Below are 22710 nucleotides of genomic sequence, written 5' to 3'. Positions count from 1 at the left end.
GCCATTGGGCCCAACACTTGTGATGGGTTCCAGTGTCGTTTACTATGTTGTGATCAACGTATATTATATTCTCAATATTGAACATTTTTACCATTAATTGTAAAGCCATAACTGTAAAGAGCATTTTTGGGGAGGAACCTTTCCCCATAAATGTTACATTTCGTAGCCTACTGGTTACTGTGAAACAAGCTCCAGTCGAATTTCTACTAGCAGTGAGCACATTGTATCCCCTGCCATATTGGATAAGTCAAAATTCATCAACTGAAATTTTGTCCACTGTCATACATAAAATGCTCTGATCTCATTTTCTTGTCACTGGCTAACACTGTTAAAATGGATACTACTGTCAGATTCAAAAGTATGGATACTTGAGTTTAAACTTATATTTAAAAAAAATGAATGGATGCACCAGGCTCAGACCTATTTGCACCATATTAAAACTCCAGTCTTTCTGCATTTAAGAGTGGTATACACTTTTTTTTCCCTTGTTTGTTTCTGCAGCTGTTGTAATCGGCACAAAAGAACATGTGGCATTCTACCCTTTTTGGCCGAGCACGAGTGTTTGAACTTGCAGGCAAATTTCTGGCACATGAAAATTAATTTACTTCCCCACATTTTAACTTTCAGATCCCTGCCACAAACTCTGCACAGATCCAATCGCTTAATTAACCTGTGAGGGGCTGCCTGGCCGAGGCAGTAAAGGCGTGCTCAGTTCGCCCAGAAGGACGTGGGTTCGAATCCACATCAGAAAGTCATAAAATTTAAGAAGCTATATTTCCACTTCCGAAGGTGCATATGGCCCTGAGGTTCACTCAGCCTACATCAAAAATGAGTACCAGGTTAATTCTTGGTGGCAAATGCGGTCGGGCGTAGAGCTAACCACTCTACCCCATCAAGTGCTGAGGTTAACAATGGTGTAAGCCTTTGCCTTCCACTCCTCCAAGGGCCTTCATGGCCTGTACGGAGGTGACTTTGCTTTGCTTAATTAACCTGTGACTAACTAAAAAATCTGTGAATTTTGCTCATTGTGTACTTAATATACTGCTCAAGAAAATTAGAGGGACATGATTTTAGTCCACTGTAGCTATTAATCAGTTAGTATGTAAGCTATATAAAGTTTGTTTTGTCTTGTTCTGACATTCTTTACAAACATAAACTGCCTATGAAATGAATCTATATAAGAGTTCTGGCCCAGTGAGGAAAGCAACGGCAAACTACCTCGCTCCTCATCGTGCCTAGTACGCCTCACTTGGGCTCTGCCATTTATTTTTGCTGTTTGCCTATAACTGCATAGCCTTTGGTGGTGCTATTTGAGGATCCAACCCACCTCTGGGCTGATGACCTACCAGACAGAAGAGTCACTATTCCCTTAACAAGATAGTGAAGTGGCCTCCACGGCAGCACCAGCTATGCGTCTTGGTAGGTGTGCTATTTACCAACTGATAAGCCCAACTTAGCACACTGGGGCAAAATGCTTACAACCAGGAATGAGTTAGCGGGAAAATTTATAATGTCCAATAAAGTACCAACTATATTGGTATCAGTATTATGTTATGTTGAAAACTAAAGTGGGAAATCAACATTGCTCGTTAGGGTGTCCCTTATTTACGGACTTCGAAATTTTTGAACACTCAGCCTCCAATTCTGTTTGAATGACTAAAATATGCCTATACAAAAAAAGAGATCAGAGCATTCTAACCCGTGCTGAGCTGAGCGCGAAGTTGCATGAAGAATGAAGAAGAAGTCTGGACTTGCCACCCATTGCTGAGTCAGGCCTGAGCCTATCAGTGTGTGCATCGTGTCATACTTGTTTTCAAGTCACTATCCTAACATAATGGTGCATCAATTACGCAGTGCCAGAGAACGTGTACTTTTAATAGGAGTTACGAAACACCAAATAACCACACACATATTACCATCAAATAGACATGTGCTTGAAGTTTATTTATAACATATGGGAGGTAAAAATGCAACTTGCTTTACGTCGCACTGACATAGATAGGTCTTATGGCGACGATGGGATAGGAAAGACCTAGACTGGGAAGGAATCGGCCGTGGCCTTAATTAAGGAACAGCCCCAGCATTTGCCTGGTGTGAAAATGGGAAAGCACAGAAAACCATCTTCAGGGCTGCCGACAATGGGGTTTGAACCCACTATCTCCCGGATGCAAGGTCACAGCTGCGTGCTCCTAACCGCACGGCCAACTCGCCCGGTAGGAGGTAAAATTAACTGTCAGTGTATGTGCTAATCTTGTCGTTCTTGAGTGCATGATATTTTGGGAGAAAGCAAGAATTCCGACAAGAGCTAATCAACATTGATCACAAAAACGTCTAACTTTTATTAGGAGTTGAGTAAATTGAAAAAAAGATAAAAACAAAAAAAAAAACCACAAGTGTGAAGATATTTTTAAGCATTGTGAAGTCAAGTTTAGAAATAATTTGGTCAATCTACTTAATATTGCACATGTGACTGCTCTACAAATGATGAAGTTGGAAGAAGACAGGATGTTTTACTTCGGCAGAGAGAGCAAAGACGTAAAGGCTACCTTGCAGGAATAGGCCAAAAACTCATGGATAAAGAAGAAAGGGCGAAGCAAAGAAATTTACAAGAAGAGGGAAGGGAAGAAAAACAAGAGTGTGCAGCATCTACATCTTCTGCTGTACTTTCTTCTTCATCATCTGAAGATTCAGATAACGCACTTCAAAGTTCAGATGAAATCAACGTATGTGAATTTTTAGGAGACTACTGGGAGTACATCAAGGCAGAATTCTGTAAGGCATGGTATGAAAAATTTTATTACTCCTAAATTAGCAGCTGCTTTGGATAGATGCAAGCTGAGTGTAAGAGATTCTGTATACATCCCCTTCAGGCGACAGCAGAGGCACTTTGCCACAATACCAAAGAACTCTCTATTAATAAAACTTCTATTCATCGATTCAGGCAAAAGAAGAGAATGATCTGAAACAATTAAATCTGCTTTCAAGAATGATATGCCTGGAATTTTTACTGTTCATTGGGATCTTAAACTGTTGCCTGAGGTGAATGTCAGGAACCCAAAAAAAAAAAAAAAAGACATTCAATTGTTTTTACATCTGGAGACAGTGAGCAGCTCATCAGGATTCCCAAATTAGAGAATTCTTCTGGAAAAGAACAAGCGAATGCTGTTTGGAATGCATTAACATATTGGCGTATAGACGACAATGTACAAATTCTCTGCTGTGACACAACTGCATCAAACACTGGATGTTTTTTAATAGAGCAAGTGTCTTACTTGAACAAAAATTGGACAGGAACTTGTTTTCTCTGTGCCGTCATCACATATAGGAACTTATTTTACGAAGTGTATTTTAATGTAAAGTACATGACTTAACAAGCAGTCCTGACCTACCTCTTTTTAAACATTTTAGGGAAAGCTGGTAAAATGTTAATGCCAATAATTTTCAAAGTGGCAAAGAGAATGTGGAAATGTTTTTTTAGTGAGCCGGATAACCAAGAAATGTTAGACTTTTATGAAAGTTAATTACATAAACCAACACTGAGACGTGATTATTGTAAACGAATAGAACTCTCTCTAATGTTTATGGCAGGACACTCTGGAAAAACTAAAATACACCCTCCTGGAGCGATGCATCAAGCTTGATGGATGGCAGGAGCTTTGATATTTATTGTTTAAAGATGTTTCTGTTAAGATCACAACTTAAACAATCCAGTGTAAATGAAAATGCCTTAAAAATGTCTCTGTTCATTGTAACTGTTTATGTCAAACTGTGGCTTCAGTGCAGTGCAGCTGAAAAAGCTTCTTATCAAGATCTCTGCTTCTGAAAAGTTCTAAAAATATGAAAGGATAGATTCCACAATTTAAAAAGCAGCTTTAAAGAAATCTAGACACCATACTAGCTGATGAACCCATGCTTCGCTACGGAATTCTCAGAAAGACTGTCTTCGTGGTTTTCCCAACCGAGGTCAACATAGACAATAGTTTTATTCAAGAATGTCCTTCGACATGGACAAGCAACACTTCATATTTAGAAGCGTAAAGGATAGTTATGGAGTTGAAAGCTGTGAATGACTGTACCGAAAGGTGTGTTAAATTAATGTAAGGTTTTTAAGGACTACTGACTGTAGATGAAGAGCAAAATCAGTTTGTGTTGTGTTAAAGAAAATCGTACACTGTACCCAGATTGCAAGAAAGAAACACTGAAAAGAAAGTGTCCACAAGAACACTAAGAACCATAATACAGTCTAACAAGTGAAAATATATTAAATAGTAATATAAAATTAGATATTAAACATGTATCAATAGCTTTTCCACTGATTTAAAACTATAAAACCTATAATTCATAACATTCAAATTTCGCGCCCAAGTTGACATGGGTTAATATCGGCCCACTTAGATGAAATTTGGTTTCTGAGTAAATCTGACACAATGGAAAATATTTAGGGGATGAGCCCAAAAAAACTGACATTATTTTGTTTTCTTTTGAAAAATAAGGGACACCCTAATGCACGTAGTCTATGTGACAGGCTCTTCTGTACCTTGTTTACATGCAGTTAGTCCAAATGAGGTACCCAACGGAAGCAGAGTGTGTTCGTGCTGTCACATTGTTGCAAGAAGACAGGCCTATTCTTGCAGTGATTGCAAAGCTTCATGTGGCTAATTCTGTTGTGCACTCAGCCTGGAAATGATTTAGAAAAAGCAGGATTATACTCTAGACCTACCAGGCCAGCATAGAAAATAGAAGAACTACAGTCAGAGAGGACTGGTATGGGTCACTTGTGCGCTTCAATAGTACTGTACACTGCTACAGCTTGGGAATACAAAAATGGTCTGCAGGCAGCAGACCCAAACCCAAACCGTTTGCAACAGACTGCGAGAGGCAGGCTTAAAGTCATGAAGGTCTTAAATAAAGTGTGTGATTAGCACCTCATCACAGGAGAGATTAACTGAGATTTGCACATGGGAACTGACAACTCCAACACTGGCACAATATGATGTTCACTGATAAGTCATTCTTTTGCTGAATGAAGAGTGATGGTTGCAATGATCAGACACAAACTTACAGCTGCCAGGTACAAGAGGACATTGTGCTTGATCATGTTATGCCCACTGCAGCAGTTATAGGTCCCCAGCTTGTGTTGCAACAAGACAATACAAGGGCGCATACAGCAACTGCTACCAGGGCTGCCCTCGAGTAACTCCAGATTCAAACCATGGAATGGCCTGCTATAAGTCCAGTCCTCAGTCCCATTGAGCACTTGTAGCACAAGCTAGGTCAACAAATCTGACAGTGAGTGTCCAAGAACCCCTCAGACACTTCAAGAACTTTCAGATGGTTTGGTCGAAGAATGGGAGAACATCCCCCACGTGAAGGTGCATTCAACTAATCAGAAGTATGCCTGTAGTTGTGTAGCAGTTAAACAGGAAAATGGAGGCCTTACCAGATACTGATGGGTCTCTGTCTTACTTTATGAGATAGTACTGGATGGTGATTCCACTTTGGTTTATGACATAGTGTTTGATTTCTGCTTGCTGCATCCAAGTGTACAATGTGACATAAACAAGCAGTGCATTCCCATTAGATGAAGGTTTGAATTGTCTGCTAACACATAATATATCACTGTATACACTAACTTAACAACAATGTAAGCATTCAAAATCTTGTCCCTCTAATTTTTTTAGTAGTATAGTCACAGATACTGCTGTTGCATCCAGCACATGCCATGCTAAGTCACTTTCAAATTTCATGGTTTCATTATTTTCAAGAGATGTGATAGCCATGGGCTACATGTGATGCAAGATTTATTGGAGACGACAGCAAACTGCTCCCCAAACAATAAGAATGACATAAGTCTCCATTTTAATTTTTCTATATAAGAATACTTTTAGGGGCAGGTGTGCGAAGTTCTTTACAAGCATAGAGGAAAGATCTCTCCTCTCTGTTAAGTAAGGTAGTGTTTCACATCATTTTTGCACGATTTTCTCCTTCCTAAACATGCATCTACCCAAAGGAATGTGCTACAAATTTTACAATAGTTTTACAAGGATGTCCTAAAGAGTCAAGTGATAAAGTTATTTACGGTCCAGAGTCACTGCACTTAATTTTTTAAGCAATAATGAGATCAGATTTGACAAACAATAAAAGCCTTCAGTGTATTTCTAAACCTTAAGTTGTTACTGTGTTTATTTATTTAATAAATGTGCCACCAACAGAGACACACTCCAATTATAGGTGGCTTTTACAAAATTATTTTACACAAATAACATAGAAATCCCCAAAATAAGAAGATATGAAAATGCTCTGTATGAAAATAATAATAATGTTATTTGTTTTACGTCCCACTAACAACTCTTTTGCGGTTTTCGGAGACGCCGAGGTGCCGGAATTTAGTCCCGCAGGAGTTCTTTTACGTGCCAGTAAATCTACCGCCACGAGGCTGACGTATTTGAGCACCTTCAAATACCACTGGACTGAGCCAGGATCGAACCTGCCAAGTTGGGGCCAGAAGGCCAGCGCCTTAACCGTCTGAGCCACTCAGCCCGGCATGCTCTGTATGAAATAGATGAAACAATATCTCGTAAGCCTGTTAATACATCAAACAAAAAAAAAAATTGTAACCAAATCATGTAAATATTATACATATAAACAAATCACTTCAACGAGTAAAATTATTTTAATATATTTACAGATGTGTCATATTCATAAGCAAAGTCAAGATCTATATAATACTTATTAATTAAGTTATTGTATGTTTCACACATATTGAAAAACTGAGAGTTCTTACAAAATACAGTTTTGGAGACTGGAGTTATAAATAATTGCCGAAATCTTAAATTTCCTTTTCTAACATTAAAGCATAACTCGTGAAGCACACTATTATCGTCAATTAGTGCATTAACAATCTTATAGAGATAAATTTGTTGAGCTATTACATGCCTACTGGCTAGCGATATGTATTTAAATTCAATCAACAAAAATACATATGAAACATAATTTCTATAAGGGAATATCTTATATTTTTTAAATAATAAATATATCTCAAAAAGCATTTCTGCACTCTTTCAACTTGATTTCGATAAGCTTTATAACATGGAGACCAAATTACACATGAATACTCAAGTTTTGATCAGACAATACTATTGAATAATAAAGTGAGTGCATACGTGTTAGTAAAATCTCTTGAATTTCTTATTATAAAACCCAATTTCATATAGGAATCATTAACCATTGTATTAATATGCTCCTTGAAAGATAAATTTCTTATAACAATTACCCCTAAGTCATTAACAGAGTGAACAACTTTGAGTTCTTTGTTATTAATTTTATATTTATAATTCAATGCATTTTTCTTATTTGAAATCTGAAGTAAACAGCATTTATTTATATTAAGTTGCAAACTGTTTTCAATACTCCATGTGTATAAGTAATCCAAATCATATTGTAACTGTAACTGCAGCAAGCAGATATGTTGAGGTTTGCAAAATCCCCAATTTTTTGTAATTTAAAAAAAAAAATCATTGTTAAGCAAATATTTCTGTTTCATATCATTCAAAGCCTCTCTAAACAACAAGTAAAATCTAGCTTTATCTCTGTTTTATGACAATGAGCTTTGAATAACATGAAGACAAATGTTTCCTGTAAAAAGCAAAGACATTTGTTGATTTTTGTTAAAACAGCTGTCCTCAATCCTGTACTGAAGACTGGAACAAGGTTCACTCAGCCTCACGAGTCCAACTGAGGAGCTGCTTTACATGAGTGGCAGTGGATCCAGTCATGAAAGACGAGCAATAAGGCCAAAGATGTAATCATGCTGACCCCATAGTACTACCATCTCTGCAGGCGAGCTGGCAGGTTAATAGTCATCTTGGCAGGCCAAGGCCCTGACGGGCTACTGCACCATAGTTTATTTTGGACTAACAATCAACTAAAAGACCAAAGAAATACACAGAAAGAGATAGCAAATGAATAAGGTCTCCTCTTTGATCATGACTGGCAACTGGCTAAAAAGCATGGAACATGAGGGAAAAGGATGAAAGCAGAAAGCAGGATTAAGAGACTATGATCTTTTAGAAGTATTAGCTACACACAACAAAATTCAGCATATGGACTGAAGAAATGTATTACAGAGAATGAAATAATAGTATGGGCATATGTGATGAACATAATTCTGAAGAGAATTTTTATTTTCCATCCCAATGAGGGGTGGAACAATGATACTTAATATGTATGCACTGCACCATACCAAATAAAGGTCTCAACAGGCAAACAGACACAAAGGTAACCTCAATATTTGTAAAGAACACTTCATGCCATTTAATATACACCCAAATATGTATTACATTACCTTTGCATTCCCAAATATCCTTGGCCTGAGTATGCTAAGAGCACAGCATACTTTTTTCTTTTCACTCTTTCAAAGTCAACATGTGCTTTCTTATGAGCTGGTTCCTCTTTGGAATCACTTAATGGTCTCTTCTTGACAATTTCTAGCAGAGAATTGACAGCAACTGGAGAACTGGACATGTTACGTTTGAAAAGATTCAACTCAAATCGGAAACCTGCAAAACAAATTTATCGTCCTTGTAGGAAACGTGATTTCTAATGGAAAATCTTATCTCAAATAAATTAGATACTCTCCATTAGCCAAAGCATAATACCTGAATAGTAGTAATAACAAAATTTACCAGAGTCATGTCTCAAACAATACAAAAGGTTCCAAGTTTCCTTTCATACAAAGTTTGTATGACGAGGGAATAGGGACCACGAGTAACTAATGTAATTAATCTGCTCTGCAGAAAACAAACTTCATTAGGCCTAACATAGAAAAAGCTTTTATTTTATTTAGTGTAGGCCCTATGGTTTTTAATGCAGGGAATGTCCAAGGACATCCTCAGCTCGCCTGGAGCAGGTCTTTCTTTCTGACGCCCCGGTGCAACCTGTCTTCACTTCCTCTTAATTTCTTCCAAGACAAGAAAATTTTGCAGATGTACATGGATACGATCAGTGAAGTTCCAAAGACTAGACAGTAAGTATGTACAAGATACAGAAAGAGAACAGATGGTATTCAGATACACTGTAACAAAAACAGTAAGGACTTGCCTTTGAGCAACAGTACATGAACATTAAAAAAGTCAGTATCTCAGTGGAATTAAGTCACAGCAACTTGTAAACTTAAAAAATACGCCATGTCAATAATTAAACAAAAGAAGATTTGATCCAAGAAGGGAACTGTACTTACAGTTAAACAAATAATTCCAGAATAAAGGAATAAATCATGGAAAGTTATTGGAAATAAGCTGAAAAAGTTAAGAAAAGCAGTAAGGAAACCGTTCAGGACTGTAAAAAAATATCTTAGAAAGGCAAGGAAAATGAATGGCATTTTCACTAAATCAGACGAACTTGCTTTACATCACAGAGACTCGTTGGAGAGAAGAATGGAATAATCTGAAAAATGTTCTCAATGTAAAAAGAAAACCCTCTGTCTAACTCACAAACAACAGATTTCATTGGGAGAGCACTGAAGACAAATTATGCCTCAGAAAGTAGAAAGGAGATAGTAAATAAACTACAATGTCATAAAGCAGCAAGAATAGCTGAAATTAGACCCAAAATGATAAAATATAATGGGAAGGCAAGGGGAGAAATAGCTTCACAGAGTAAAAGGATGAGCATGGAATTCAAGGAAGGTAACTGGAAGGGTTGCAACAGCTAACGATCTATTTCTTTGATCAGTGTATCAGGTGATATGTTTACAGGAATTTTAGAAAAGAGGGTGTGATCAATGCTGGATGAAAACCAGCGCAGTTTCAGATCACAACAGGGTTGTTAGGATCAGATTTTCTCTATGCATCAAGCAACTGAAAAATGCTATAAGAGGAGCAAATGGTCATGCTTATATTTTGTAAATCTAGAGAAGGCATATGAAAAGAGTACCACGGGAAAACATGTTGACCATACCAAAGGATTGTTGTTCTTATTATTGTCTTTATCGAGAAAGAAACATGGATAAACAGAACCAACAAAATAAAAGAAGCCCAGTTTCTAACCTGGTCAATTTATAATAAGAAATACCTGTCAATAGACACTAAGATCCAACATTATAACCCTGTAACTCTCCTGGAAGCCACTTCATCATCATCATCATCATCATCTGCAGTTTCCAGCTGTTGGCCGGGTCTGCTAAAAATCAATCAATACTGATCTGCATTTAGGGCAGTCGCCCAGGTGGCAGATTCCCTATCTGTTGCTTTCCTAGCCTTTTCCTAAATGATTTCAAAGAAATTGGAAATTTATTGAACATCTCCTTTGGTAAGTTATTCCAATCCCTAACTCCCCTTCCTATAAATGAATATTTGCCCCAGTTTGTCCTCTTGAATTCCAACTTTATCTTCATATTGTGATCTTTCCTACTTTTATAGACGCCATTCAAACCTATTCGTCTACTAATGTCCATCCACGCCATCTCTTCGCTGACAGCTCGGAACATACCACTTATAATATCAATATAAATGGTCCGTTATTGGACATTATAAATTTTCCAGCTAGCTCATTCTTGGTTGCCAGCGTTTCGCCCTCGTGTGCTAGGGCGGGCTCATCAGTTGGTACCTAGCACACCTACCTATGGGAATCAACATCTATATCATCTGATGGCCAAGCAGGCATCAATTTTTAGTGATGAGACAAAGTCTCTTAGTGCATTGGCACTGCCGGTGGCTCCAGTTAGCCTACGCAGTGGCCTCCACGGTATGCACTAGCCAGCGTATTGGTAGGTGTGCTAGGTACCAACTGATGAGCCCGCCCTAGCACACGAGGGCGAAACGCTGGCAACCAAGAATGAGCTAGCTGGAAAATTTATAATGTCCAATAACGGACCATTTATATTGGTATTATAAATTTGCTCATTCAGGACAAATATTTCAGATTCCCTATGGGAATCAACATCTATATCATCTGATGGCCAAGCAGGCATCAATTTTTAGTGATGAGACAAAGTCTCTTAGTGCATTGGCACTGCCGGTGGCTCCAGTTAGCCTACGCAGTGGCCTCCACGGTATGCACTAGCCAGCGTATTGGTAGGTGTGCTAGGTACCAACTGATGAGCCCGCCCTAGCACACGAGGGCGAAACGCTGGCAACCAAGAACGAGCTAGCTGGAAAATTTATAATGTCCAATAACGGACCATTTATATTGGTATTATAAATTTGCTCATTCAGGACAAATATTTCAGATTCCCTATGAGAATCAACATCTATAACATACCACTTGGTCGAGCAGCTCTCCTTCTTTCTCTCAATTCTTCCCAACCCAAACATTGCAACATTTTTGTAACGCTACTCTTTTGTCGGAAATCACCCAGAACAAATCGAGCTGCTTTTCTTTGGATTTCTTCCAGTTCTTGAATCAGGTAATCCTGGTGAGGGACCCATACACTGGAACCATACTCTAGTTGGGGTCTTACCAGAGACTTATATGCACTCTCCTTTACATCCTTACTACAACCCCTTAACACCCTCATAACCATGTGCAGAGATCGGTACCCTTTATTTACAATCCCATTTATGTGATTACCCCAGTGAAGATCTTTCCTTATATTAACACCTAGATACTTACAATGATCCCCAAAAGGAACTTTCACCCCATCAACGCAGTAATTAAAACTGAGAGGACTTTTCCTATTTGTGAAACTCACAACCTGACTTTTAGCCCCGTTTATCAACATACCATTGCCTGCTGTCCATCTCACAATATTTTCGAGGTCACGTTGCAGTTGCTCACAATCTTGTAACTTATTTGTCACTCTATAGAGAATAACATCATCCGCAAAAAGCCTTACCTCCGATTCCACTCCTTTACTCATATCATTTATATATATAAGAAAACATAAAGGTCCGATAACACTGCCCTGAGGAACTCCCCTCTCAACTATTACAGGGTCGGACAAAGCTTCACCTACTCTAACTCTCTGAGATCTATTTTCTAGAAATATAGCAACCCATTCAGACACTCTTTTGTCTAGTCCAATTGCACTCATTTTTGCCAGTAGTCTCCCATGATCCACCCTATCAAATGCTTTAGACAGGTCAATCGCGATGCAGTCCATTTGACCTCCAGAATCCAAGATATCTGCTATATCTTGCTGGAATCCTACAAGTTGAGCTTCAGTGGAATAACCTTTCCTAAAACCGAATTGCCTTCTATCGAACCAGTTATTAATTTCACAAACATGTCTAATATAATCAGAAAGAATGCATGTCAAACTTACTGGCCTGTAATTTTCAGCTTTATGTCTATCACCCTTTCCTTTATACACAGGGGCTACTATAGCAACTCTCCATTCATCTGGTATAGCTCCTTTGGCCAAACAATAATCAAATAAGTACTTCAGATATGGTACTATATCCCAACCCATTGTCTTTAGTATATCCCCAGAAATCTGATCAATTCCAGCTGCTTTTCTAGTTTTCAACTTTTGTATCTTATTGTAAATGTCATTGTTTTCATATGTAAATTTTATTACTTCTTTGGCCTTAGTCTCTTCCTCTATCTCGACATTATCCTTGTAACCAACAATCTTTACATACTGCTGACTGAATACTTCTGCCTTTTGAAGATCCTCACATACACACTCCCCTTGTTCATTAATTATTCCTGGAATGTCCTTCTTGGAACCTGTTTCTGCCTTAAAATACCTATACATACCCTTCCATTTTTCACTAAAATTTGTATGATTGCCAATTATGCTTGCCATCATGTTATCCTTAGCTGCCTTCTTTGCTAGATTCAATTTTCTAGTAAGTTCCTTCAATTTCTCCTTACTTCCACAGCCATTTCTAACTCTATTTCTTTCCAGTCTGCACCTCCTTCTTAGTCTCTTTATTTCTCTATTATAATAAGGTGGGTCTTTCCTTACCACCCTTAAAGGTACAAACCTGTTTTCGCATTCCTCAACAATTTCTTTAAACCCATCCCAGAGTCTGTTTACATTTTTATTTACCGTTTTCCACCGATCATAGTTACTTTTTAGAAACTGCCTCATACCTGCTTTATCAACCATACGGTACTGCCTAACAGTCCTACTTTTAAGACCTTCCTTTCTATCACATTTATTTTTAACTACCACAAAAACAGCTTCATGATCACTAATACCTTCTATTACTTCAGTTTCCCTATAGAGCTCATCTGGTTTTATCAGCACCACATCTAAAATATTTTTCCCTCTGGTTGGTTCCATCACTTTCTGAATCAGCTGTCCTTCCCATATTAACTTATTTGCCATTTGTTGGTCATGCTTCCTGTCGTTCGCATTTCCTGGAAGCCACTTATGCTTGTTAAATCTTGTTTCAAATTAAAAACAGAAGAACTGACCAGCCCTCAAAACTAAAAGAAGAATCAGAACTTGCATAAATAAAAAATACCAGGTCGAAGGAGTCTGGGGAAATCTTCCTAATGAAACTGCCTATCGAGAGATTGACCCAATCACCAGCACAATGAAGAAGAAAAGAATCTCACGTTTCTTTCACATCTTGCAACTGCCAGGAAATAAGCTTTTACGACAACTAGTGATAAGAAATCTTGGAAAGAAGACAGAGGGCAATGCATCCATGAAATTCAGCAAGATCTCAAAGCAGTTGGACTCAAGATAGCAGATGCAGAAAACAGAAATAAAATTAACACACTTCTTAAGACTAACAAATTTTCAGCAGAAATGACATATGGCAGGGCTATAGTGATTTCAGACAATTTGAGAAAATTACGATCGGAACGAATGAAAAAGTACCAGTACTGGACTCATCACTCAAACAGTACAACCTTCAAAGAGAAAGTAAACATGGAATGGCTCAAGTGGTCCAATGTGGCCAGTAAAGTAATTATTATTAAAATAACATTAAACAATATTAATATTAAAATAATAATACTAATGTATTTACGGTGAAGTTAAGGCACCCGGCCCCCTCTTACACTTAACCATAATATAAAAGTATGATCATAACATAATACAAACAAAAAAATAGAGCTAAAAATGGTAATAATCTTACATTACAAAGTTAACTCATTTCATTTAACTTCTGTAAGTAAGTATATCTATACAGTCTAACTTATAAACTAAAGTACTAATATAACCATTTACTTGCACAATCATACATCATTCACTGAGGCAGTTTTATAGCTTAGGAAATAATTTTGATAAATAGATCTAAAGTTCAAGTTAATAGATTTTCTAATATTCACTGAAACAAGGTTCCAGAGTCTGGCACCCGAGAACTGAAGACTAGTTGAAAATAGTAGTTTTGTTGTTGGGAATGAAAATGGTATGAGAGCTGGAATGTGTATTATGGGTGTAAAAGGAGGAAAGTTAGTTAAACAAATAAGAAAGGTAGTAGGGTTTTGATTCATTCAACAGTATACAAACTCGAGTAGCTGTGTGTAACTTATATAGTTCATTGAATTTTAATCAGCCTAGTCTTTCAAAATAGGGTGTTAAGGGGGAAGAATAATTTAAAGGAAACATGAATCTTTTGTACATGAATTTAATGCTTTTTGAAGCTTACTGGTCCAAGTTATTCAACAGTCGCAGCAATAAGTACATCACCAGAGTAATTAAAAACAGGAGTATGAGTAATTTTTAAATTGAATGGGAGATAGGATTGTCGATACGATTGTGACAGATTATTATAGGAAATCAACACCATTTATGTCAACAATCAGGTTCCAGCGAGAACAAACTGTAGAATGCTTAGTTCACAATAAATGCAGGGGTTTGACAAGGCTGTAATTTTTCACCATTAGTCTTCATGCTTCACGCAGACCTTTCTCTGAAAAGTATGGTATTTCACTGCTCAAGGTGATGGTCGAGGACGAGACACACTAACTGCACTATTCAACGCAGTATATATGGCTCAGAGAATTCCATCTGACTGGTTAAGAGCAAAATTTTACTATGTGCTGCCCGGCATTACCCACTTGCAGCGCAGTAATCTAGGCGCAGACGATATGACAGTGTGCTACATTGTTAGGTACGGCTAGTGACAAAAGCATAGTGCTTGTGGCAAATGAAGCGGCTAATAAACCTCCAGCATACCCTATGGCAACAGCAGCGCATTCTAGTGGTGAAAAGGTGAATTAACGAAGTATGCCAGATAGTGACAAATCCATTGGTGACGACTGGTTAGTATACTATCTTGCGGATTTTCCCTGTTTAAAACAACGTTCCCATTACACACAACAGTGCACTACTTCAACATTGCCATTGAGCACTACCCTCCACTGCATAAAGGTAACTGGTGGATCAAATATAAATGGGGAATTTTTTAAAAATTCATTGCATCAACCAAAAAATTACATATATAGAGATCACTATTCTACATAGTGTCCTGCCTTCGATACACATTTTCTCCATCGGATTGGCAAGTTTTTTATGCCATCCTGATAGAAAAAAGAGGGACGTGTGCGGAGCCAGTTGCACACAAACTCTTCTACACTTGCATCATAATCAAACAGCTGTCCTCTTAGGTCTGGTTTGAGTGGTCCAAACAAATAGTACTCGCAGGGCGATAAATGTTGACTGTATGGAGGGTGTTCCAGAGGTGTCCAGTGAATTTCCTCCAGTTTTTCTCACGTTAAAGTGGCAGTATGCGGCCTTGCATCGTTATGGAGAACAATGACATTTCGGATAGGTTGCCAGTGTCGCTTGTTGCGATATGCAGCTTTTGCTTCATCCAGAAGGAGACAGTAATAGGCTCCATTTACTGTCCTTTGTTCGTGGAGAAAATCCACCAGCAAAAAGCCCATGGAGTCCCAGAAAACGGTTGCAAGCACCTTTCCAGTAGATGAGCATGTTTTGGCCTTGACTGGCCCTGCTTCGTCTCTTCGCCACCACTCCATACTTGCTTGCTTTGACTCTAGGGTGTAGTGATGCACCCAAGTTTCATCACAAGTCACCAAAAAATCCTCTCCTTCATCCTCGTAGCAACGCAGGAGTCTCTGACAAACTTCCTGTCATAAAGTTTTTTGTTCCTGGTTCAGCAGACGAGGAACCTACCTGGCAGATAATTTTCTGAAATAGAGTTAATCTCGGATGATGGTTTAAACACTTCCGTAACTCATTCCTACAGTTAAAATAATTTGTGAAAATTTTATTTGCCAATCTTCACCAATAATGTCACAAATGGCAACAATGTTGTCTGCAGTGATGCTTGTCTGTGGTTTCCTTTCATGAGGTTCATTTTCCACAGCTTCTCTTCCTGCCACAAATTTTTAGCCCACTCATACACTCAAGTCTGCGAAAGTGTTTCTTCCCAAAACTGTGCGCGTAGCCATCTCAAAATTTCGGAAGGTATGGTGTCCTCTTTTGAGAGAAATTTTATAAGGATGCGTTGTGCAACAGACGTATGCATCCCTCGCTAACACATGGTGTACTGAAGCAGCCCAGCCCTTCACCATTGTTTGCGCGCACAAACCCCTCCTCCAAACACCCCCACCAACATCCTGGCAAAGTCCTGCCTCAGAATTATTACTAACAGCAGCATTACATCATTTTTCCATTATACACTGCTAAAAAAATAATTAAGGGGACAAGAATTTGATCAGGTGTACCATGTCAGCAGTCTTTGATTAAGATTTATAGCAGGTATTTAACCCTGGAACCAGCAGTCGTCGCGATCGTGACTCATTCCCTTGTTACTGAACTGTTTCTTTTTGTGCTCTATGTGAATTAACTGATAGACTTCCCACTTTGGTTTACGATATTGTGTTGAATTTCTGGTCACAGCACCATCATGTGTGATAAGAAGTGAACAGGATATGTAGTGTTCAGTTAAATAAAGGTATCATTTTCCCAATAAAATGTCTGTTTCACTCTAAACATACATACATCATCATTGTAGACTGTTATGCCTTTCAGCGTTCAGTTTGCAAGCCTTTGTGAATTTACTAATTGTCGCCACAATCGTCTATTTGTTACTAGTGCCATGGCCTCATTTAGTTCTACACCTCGTATCTTCAAATCATTAGAAACTGAGTCTAACCATCATCGTCTTGATCTCCCTCTACTTCTCTTACACTCCATAACCGAGTCGATTATTTTCCTAGGTAACCTATCTTCCTCCATTCGCCTCACATGACCACACCACCGAAGCCGGTTTATGCTTACAGCTTCATCCATTGAGTTTATTCCTAACTTAGCATTTATCTCCTCATTCCGAGTACTCTCCTCCCATTGTTCCCACCTGTTTGTACCAGCAATCATACTCGCTGGATTCATGTCTGTTACTTCTAAATTATGAATAAGATATCCGGAGTCCACACAGTTTTTGCTCCCGTAAAGCAAAGTTGGTCTGAAAACAGACCTATGTACAGATAGCTTCGTCTGGGAGCTGACTTCCTTCTTATAGAATACTGTTGATCGCAACTGCGAGCTCACTGCATTAGCTTTACTGCACCGTGATTCAATCTCACTAACCATATTACCATCCTGGGAGAACACACATCCTAATATACTTGAAATTATCTACCTGTTCCAGCTTTGTATCACCAATCTGACATTCATTTAGTCTTTAAAGGCTAATTTTCATACCACATTCATTGCACCTATTCTCAAGTTTCAAGATATTACACTGCAGGTTTTCAGCACAATCTGCCATTAAAACCAAGTCGTCAGCATAGGCCAGACTGCTTACTACATCTCCACCAAACTGAATCCCTCCCTGCCACTTTATACCTTTCAGCAAATGATCCATGTAAACTAGGAACAACAAAGGTGAAAGATTACAGCCTTGTCTAAGTACTTTGAATCAAGGACTCATTCTACCATCAATTCTCACTGCAGCCCAATTGTCAACAGAAATGCCTTTGATTGATTTTAATAATCTACCCTTGATCCCATAGTCCCAAAGTAGGGCGAACATCTTTTCCCTTGGTACCCTGTCATATGCTTTCTCTAGATCTACGAAACATGAACACAATTGTCTATTCCTCTTGAAGCATTTTTCAATTACCTGGCACATACTGAAAATTTGATCCTAATAGCCCCTCTGTGGCCTGAAACCACACTGGTTCCAACTTCCTCTCAAACACTGATCACACCCTCCCTTCCAAGATGCCAGTGAATACTTTGCCCGGTATACTAATCAATGAAATACCTCGATAGTTGTTGCAATCCTTCCTGTCCCCTTGCTTATAGATAGGGGCAATTACTGCTTTTGCCCAATCTGAAGGTACCTTACCAACACTCCACGCTAATTTTACTACTCTATGAAGCCATTTCATCAGTGCCTTCCCACTATACTTCACCATTTCAGATCTAATTTCATCTATTCCTGCTGCTTAATGAAAAAAGAGTTTATTTAACATCCTTTCCACTTCCTCAGCATAATTTCACCAACACCATTTTCCTCCTCCCCATGAGCTCCGTTGTTCGAGACACCACCATGAAGATTTCCTTTTAAGTTGAGAAAATTTTCAAAATATTCCCTCCTCGTGTCCAGTGATTCCCTGGAATCTATAAGTTCACCTGAATTACCCGAAACACTGTTAATTTCCTTTTTCCCTCCCTTCCTAAGATTCTTTATTACTGTCCAGAAAGGTTTCCCTTCTGCTTGTCTTAGACTTTCCAGGTTATTATACTAACATCCCATGACTTCTTTTTGGATTCAACAACTATTTGTTTTGCTCTGCTTCTTTTGTCTATGTACAATTCCCTGTCTGCAGCAGCCCTTGTTTGGAGCCATTTCTGATAAGCCTTCTTTTTACATTTACGAGTTGCTCTCACTTCATCATTCCACCAAGATGTTCGCTTTTTCCCATCTTTACACATAGATATTCCTAGGCATTCCCTTGCTGTTGCTACTACAGCATCCCTGTATGCCACCCATTCCCTTTCTATATCCTGAACCTGCTTACTGTCCACTGTTCAGAACTTCTCAGTAATTATATCCATGTACTTCTGTCTCATTTCCTCATCCTGGAGATTTTCTACCCTTATTCGTTTGTATACAGGTTTCACTTTCTCCATCCTAGGCGTAGAGATACTTAGTTCACTACAGATCAGACAGTGGTATGTTTAATTGAAAAATTTCTCAAAAAAACCCATACATTCCCAACAGATTTCCTGAATTCGAAGTCAGTTAACATATAATCTACTAGCAAGATACCCATGCTTCGCTACAGTATTATACTGAAATTTATAATTGAATGCTTAACATTTTATATACAATCCGCCAAAATTTGCGATCTGACGGCAAAGTTACTCCCATTTTTCAATCTTTATTTCCAGCAATCAATTTAGTACTTCCCGGGCTAGCTCCAGGTATTCTGCCTGGTGAGTTGTGTCCCTAAATTTTTGGCATCTTTTCCTATAAGCATTTTAAATATGGATCAAATCCTTGAAGAGGTCCGGTATGTTGTCATCTTGGGTTCCTTGGCGGTACTGAACCCGCGGCCGGACTGCATTCGTAGTCATTACCCGGCCAGGACCTGTTTCCAGCGCGGTCCGAACATTTTGACGATGGTCCAGAACATTATTATTATTATTATTATTATTAGGGTAGATGATATTAGTTGAATTTAGTTTTTTATTATTATTATTATTATTATTATTATTATTGATGTCCTGGACCCCGCAGCAAGGTGCAAGACCGCTACTTGGCGGTAAATTACATCTGCTGCCATTGTCATTGCTGGCAATATGACCAGCACCATTGTCTCGCGTTGGTAAGTTCGCGGGATTTCTGGCGATACGAATGATATACTTCCATGCATTACTGACCTTATTATAGAGGTTAACAATTGCATGGTCAATATTATTCCTATTGTTTATTTCAAATGAGTTTAAATTTTTATTTATAAGCCAGGAGAATCTACTGTAATCTAACCTTATGTTCTCTACAGGAAAATATGGCTCTTGCTATGTGCTATTTGCTATTACATCGCACCGACACAGATAGGTCTTAGGGTGACGATGGGACAGCAAAGGCCTAGGAATGGGAAGGAAGCGGCCATGGCCTTAATTAAGGTACAGCCTGGTGTGAAAATGGGACACCACGGAAAACCAACTTCAGGGCTACCAACAGTGGGGTACGAACCCACTATCTCCCGGATGCGAGCTCACAGCTGGGCGCTCCTAAATGTACGGCCAACTCGCCCGGTAAGATGGCTCTTGAAAACGAACACAGGAAAGACTTAAAATGATCGGTTTATGATTAGAATAAGTACATTATGAACATCCTATTCACGCCACCGTCGTTAAGTTGACTCACCCCCCCCCCCCCCCAAAAAGTGTTTATGTTTAAAGGAGACTCCAAATACCAATGTTCACGTCTGTTACCTTCAGTTTTGAGATATAAGTATCCCCCTAAAAAGAATTCACTTTTTCACTTCCTTTCACACTCCCCCTCCCTTAAGTGAATTTTCCAGCAAATAATACTTGTTTCTTTAATAGTAAAGGAGCTTCTAAATACCAATTATCACGACTCTAACATCTTCAGTTTTTGAAATATGTTTCTTCATAAAAGGAATTCAACACCTTTTCACCACCACCTCCCAAGATGATTTCCCCCAAAAACGTGTTTTTCTTTGTTTTTAAAGGAGATCCAAATACCAATTTTCACGTCTGTAACAACTTTAGTTTTTTTAGATGTAAGTATCCACATACAATTAATTCAATTAATTTTTCAATTCTTTCACTTCGGCCCCCCTTCGTTGGATTTTCCGAGAATACGTGTTTCTTTACTTTTAAGGCAGATTCCAAATACCAATATTCATGTCTGCAAAATCTTTCGGTTTGAGATAATAGTATCTAAGTAATAAGAATATTTCCACTAATTTTTCAATCCCCCCCCCTTTAAGTGGATTTCCGAAAACAAAAACTACGTATTTCTTGCAAAGTCTTACGTTTTTTATATAATAATCTATATATATATATATATATAAAAGAACTTGTCCTGACTGACTGATTCATCATCGCCGCGCCGAAACTACTGGACGTAAAGAAATGAAATTTTGGGGATACATTCATATCAAGATGTAGGTGCTCGCTACGAGAGGATTTTTGGATATTCCGTCGCTAAGGGGGGTGAAATTTTAAAATGAGTGTATCTATATCTCTAAACTTTAAAGGTTTACAGATGTAAAAATTGGAATTTAGAATCTTCTTTAAAAATAAGGAAACACGCATTTTTGGTTTTCGGAAAATCCCAATAGCAGGGGTGAAAAAGGGGTTGAATGCCTTTAATCCGAATACCGGTACTTATATATCAGAAATTGAAGATATTACAGACCTGAAAATTGGTACTTTTGATCTCTTTTAAAAATAAAGAAACACGTATTTTATTGTTTTTGGAAAATCCAATTAATGGGTGGGTGAAAAGGGGGATGAATTTTTAAAATGAGTGTATCTATATCTCAAACCTTTGAGAGTTTACAGATGTAAAATTGGTATTTAGAATCTTCATTAAAAATAAAGAAACATTTTTGTTTTTTTTTTGTTTTTGGAAATCCCAATAGGAGGAGTGAAAATGGGTGAAAAAGGAGTTGAATGTCTTTAATGATGATATATCTCAGAAACTGAAGATATTACAGACCTGAAAATTGGTGTTTGGGATCTCCTTTAAAAATAAAGAAACATGTATTTTTTGTTTTTGGAAAATCCAATTAATGGGTGGGGGGTGAAAAGGGGGTGAATTTTTAAAATGAGTGAATCTATATCTCAAAACTTTTGAAGTTTAGAGATGTAAAAATTGGTATTTAGAATCTCCCTTAAAAATAAAGAAACACGTACTTTTTTGTTTTTTGGAAAATTCCAATAGGAAGGGTGGAAAAGGGTGAAAAAGGGGTTGAATGTCTTTAATGAGGATACTTATATCTCAAAACCTGAAAATTGGTATTTGGCATCTCCTTTAAAAATAAAGGAGCACAACTTTTTTGCTTTTGGAAAATCAAATTAATGGGGGGGGGGGGGGTTGAAAAAGGGGGTGAATTTTTAAAATGAGTGTATATATATCTCAAAACTTTTAAAGTGTACAGATGTAAAAATTCGTATTTAGAATCCCCTTTAAAAATAAAGAAACACATCTTTTGTTTTTGGAAAATCCCAATAGAAGGGGTGAAAAAGGGTGAAAAAGGGGTTGAATGCCTTAAATGAGGATACTTATATCTCAGAGAGAGAAGATATTACAGACCTGAAAATTGGTATTTGGGATAACCTTCAAAAATAAAGAGACACATATATTTTTTTTTTTTTTTTTTTTGGAAAATCTAATTAATGGGGGTTAAACAGGAGTGGCAAGTTGGGGTGAATTTTTAGAAAGACTATATCTACAGTATACCTCAGAAACGTAAAATGTTACAGATGTAAAAATTGGTATTTGGAATCTCCTGTAAAAGTAAAGAAACAAAGGTGATTTGTTTTTGGAAACTCCACTTAAGGGGAACTAAAAAGGGGGTAAAAATTTAAAATGAGCATTTCTACAGTATTGTATATCTCAAAACCTTAACATGTTATCGAAGTGAAAAATAGTATTTTTTATCTCTATTGAAAATAAAGAGACATGTATTTTTTGTTTTCTGAAAAACCACTTGGGTACAGGGGTAAAAGTGACTGAAAATGGGGTTGCTTTTAATTAGGATACTGATCTCAAAAGCTGAAGATTACAGACGTGAAATTTGGTATTTCCTTTAAAAATAAAGGAATACGTATTTTTTTGTTTTCGGAAATCC

The 22710-nt window shown here is 37.9% G+C and overlaps 1 protein-coding gene across 1 annotated transcript in view; it reads right to left on the bottom strand.

The window, feature by feature from the left end:
- The window catches only part of Pus1 (Pseudouridine synthase 1), a 137242-nt gene that overhangs the window by 99428 nt on the left and 15104 nt on the right, over window positions 1–22710 (bottom strand). Inside the window, exon 2 of the mRNA XM_067147454.2 lies at window positions 8345–8558. Coding sequence (XP_067003555.1) covers window positions 8345–8558 — 214 coding nt within the window. The remainder of the gene's footprint in view (window positions 1–8344; window positions 8559–22710) is intronic.

The sequence above is a fragment of the Anabrus simplex genome, chromosome 5 (assembly GCF_040414725.1).
Source record: "Anabrus simplex isolate iqAnaSimp1 chromosome 5, ASM4041472v1, whole genome shotgun sequence".
Taxonomy (NCBI): Eukaryota; Metazoa; Arthropoda; class Insecta; order Orthoptera; family Tettigoniidae; genus Anabrus; species Anabrus simplex.
Note: the sequence above shows the minus strand (reverse complement) of the source record. Positions and strands in the feature narration are given on the sequence as shown.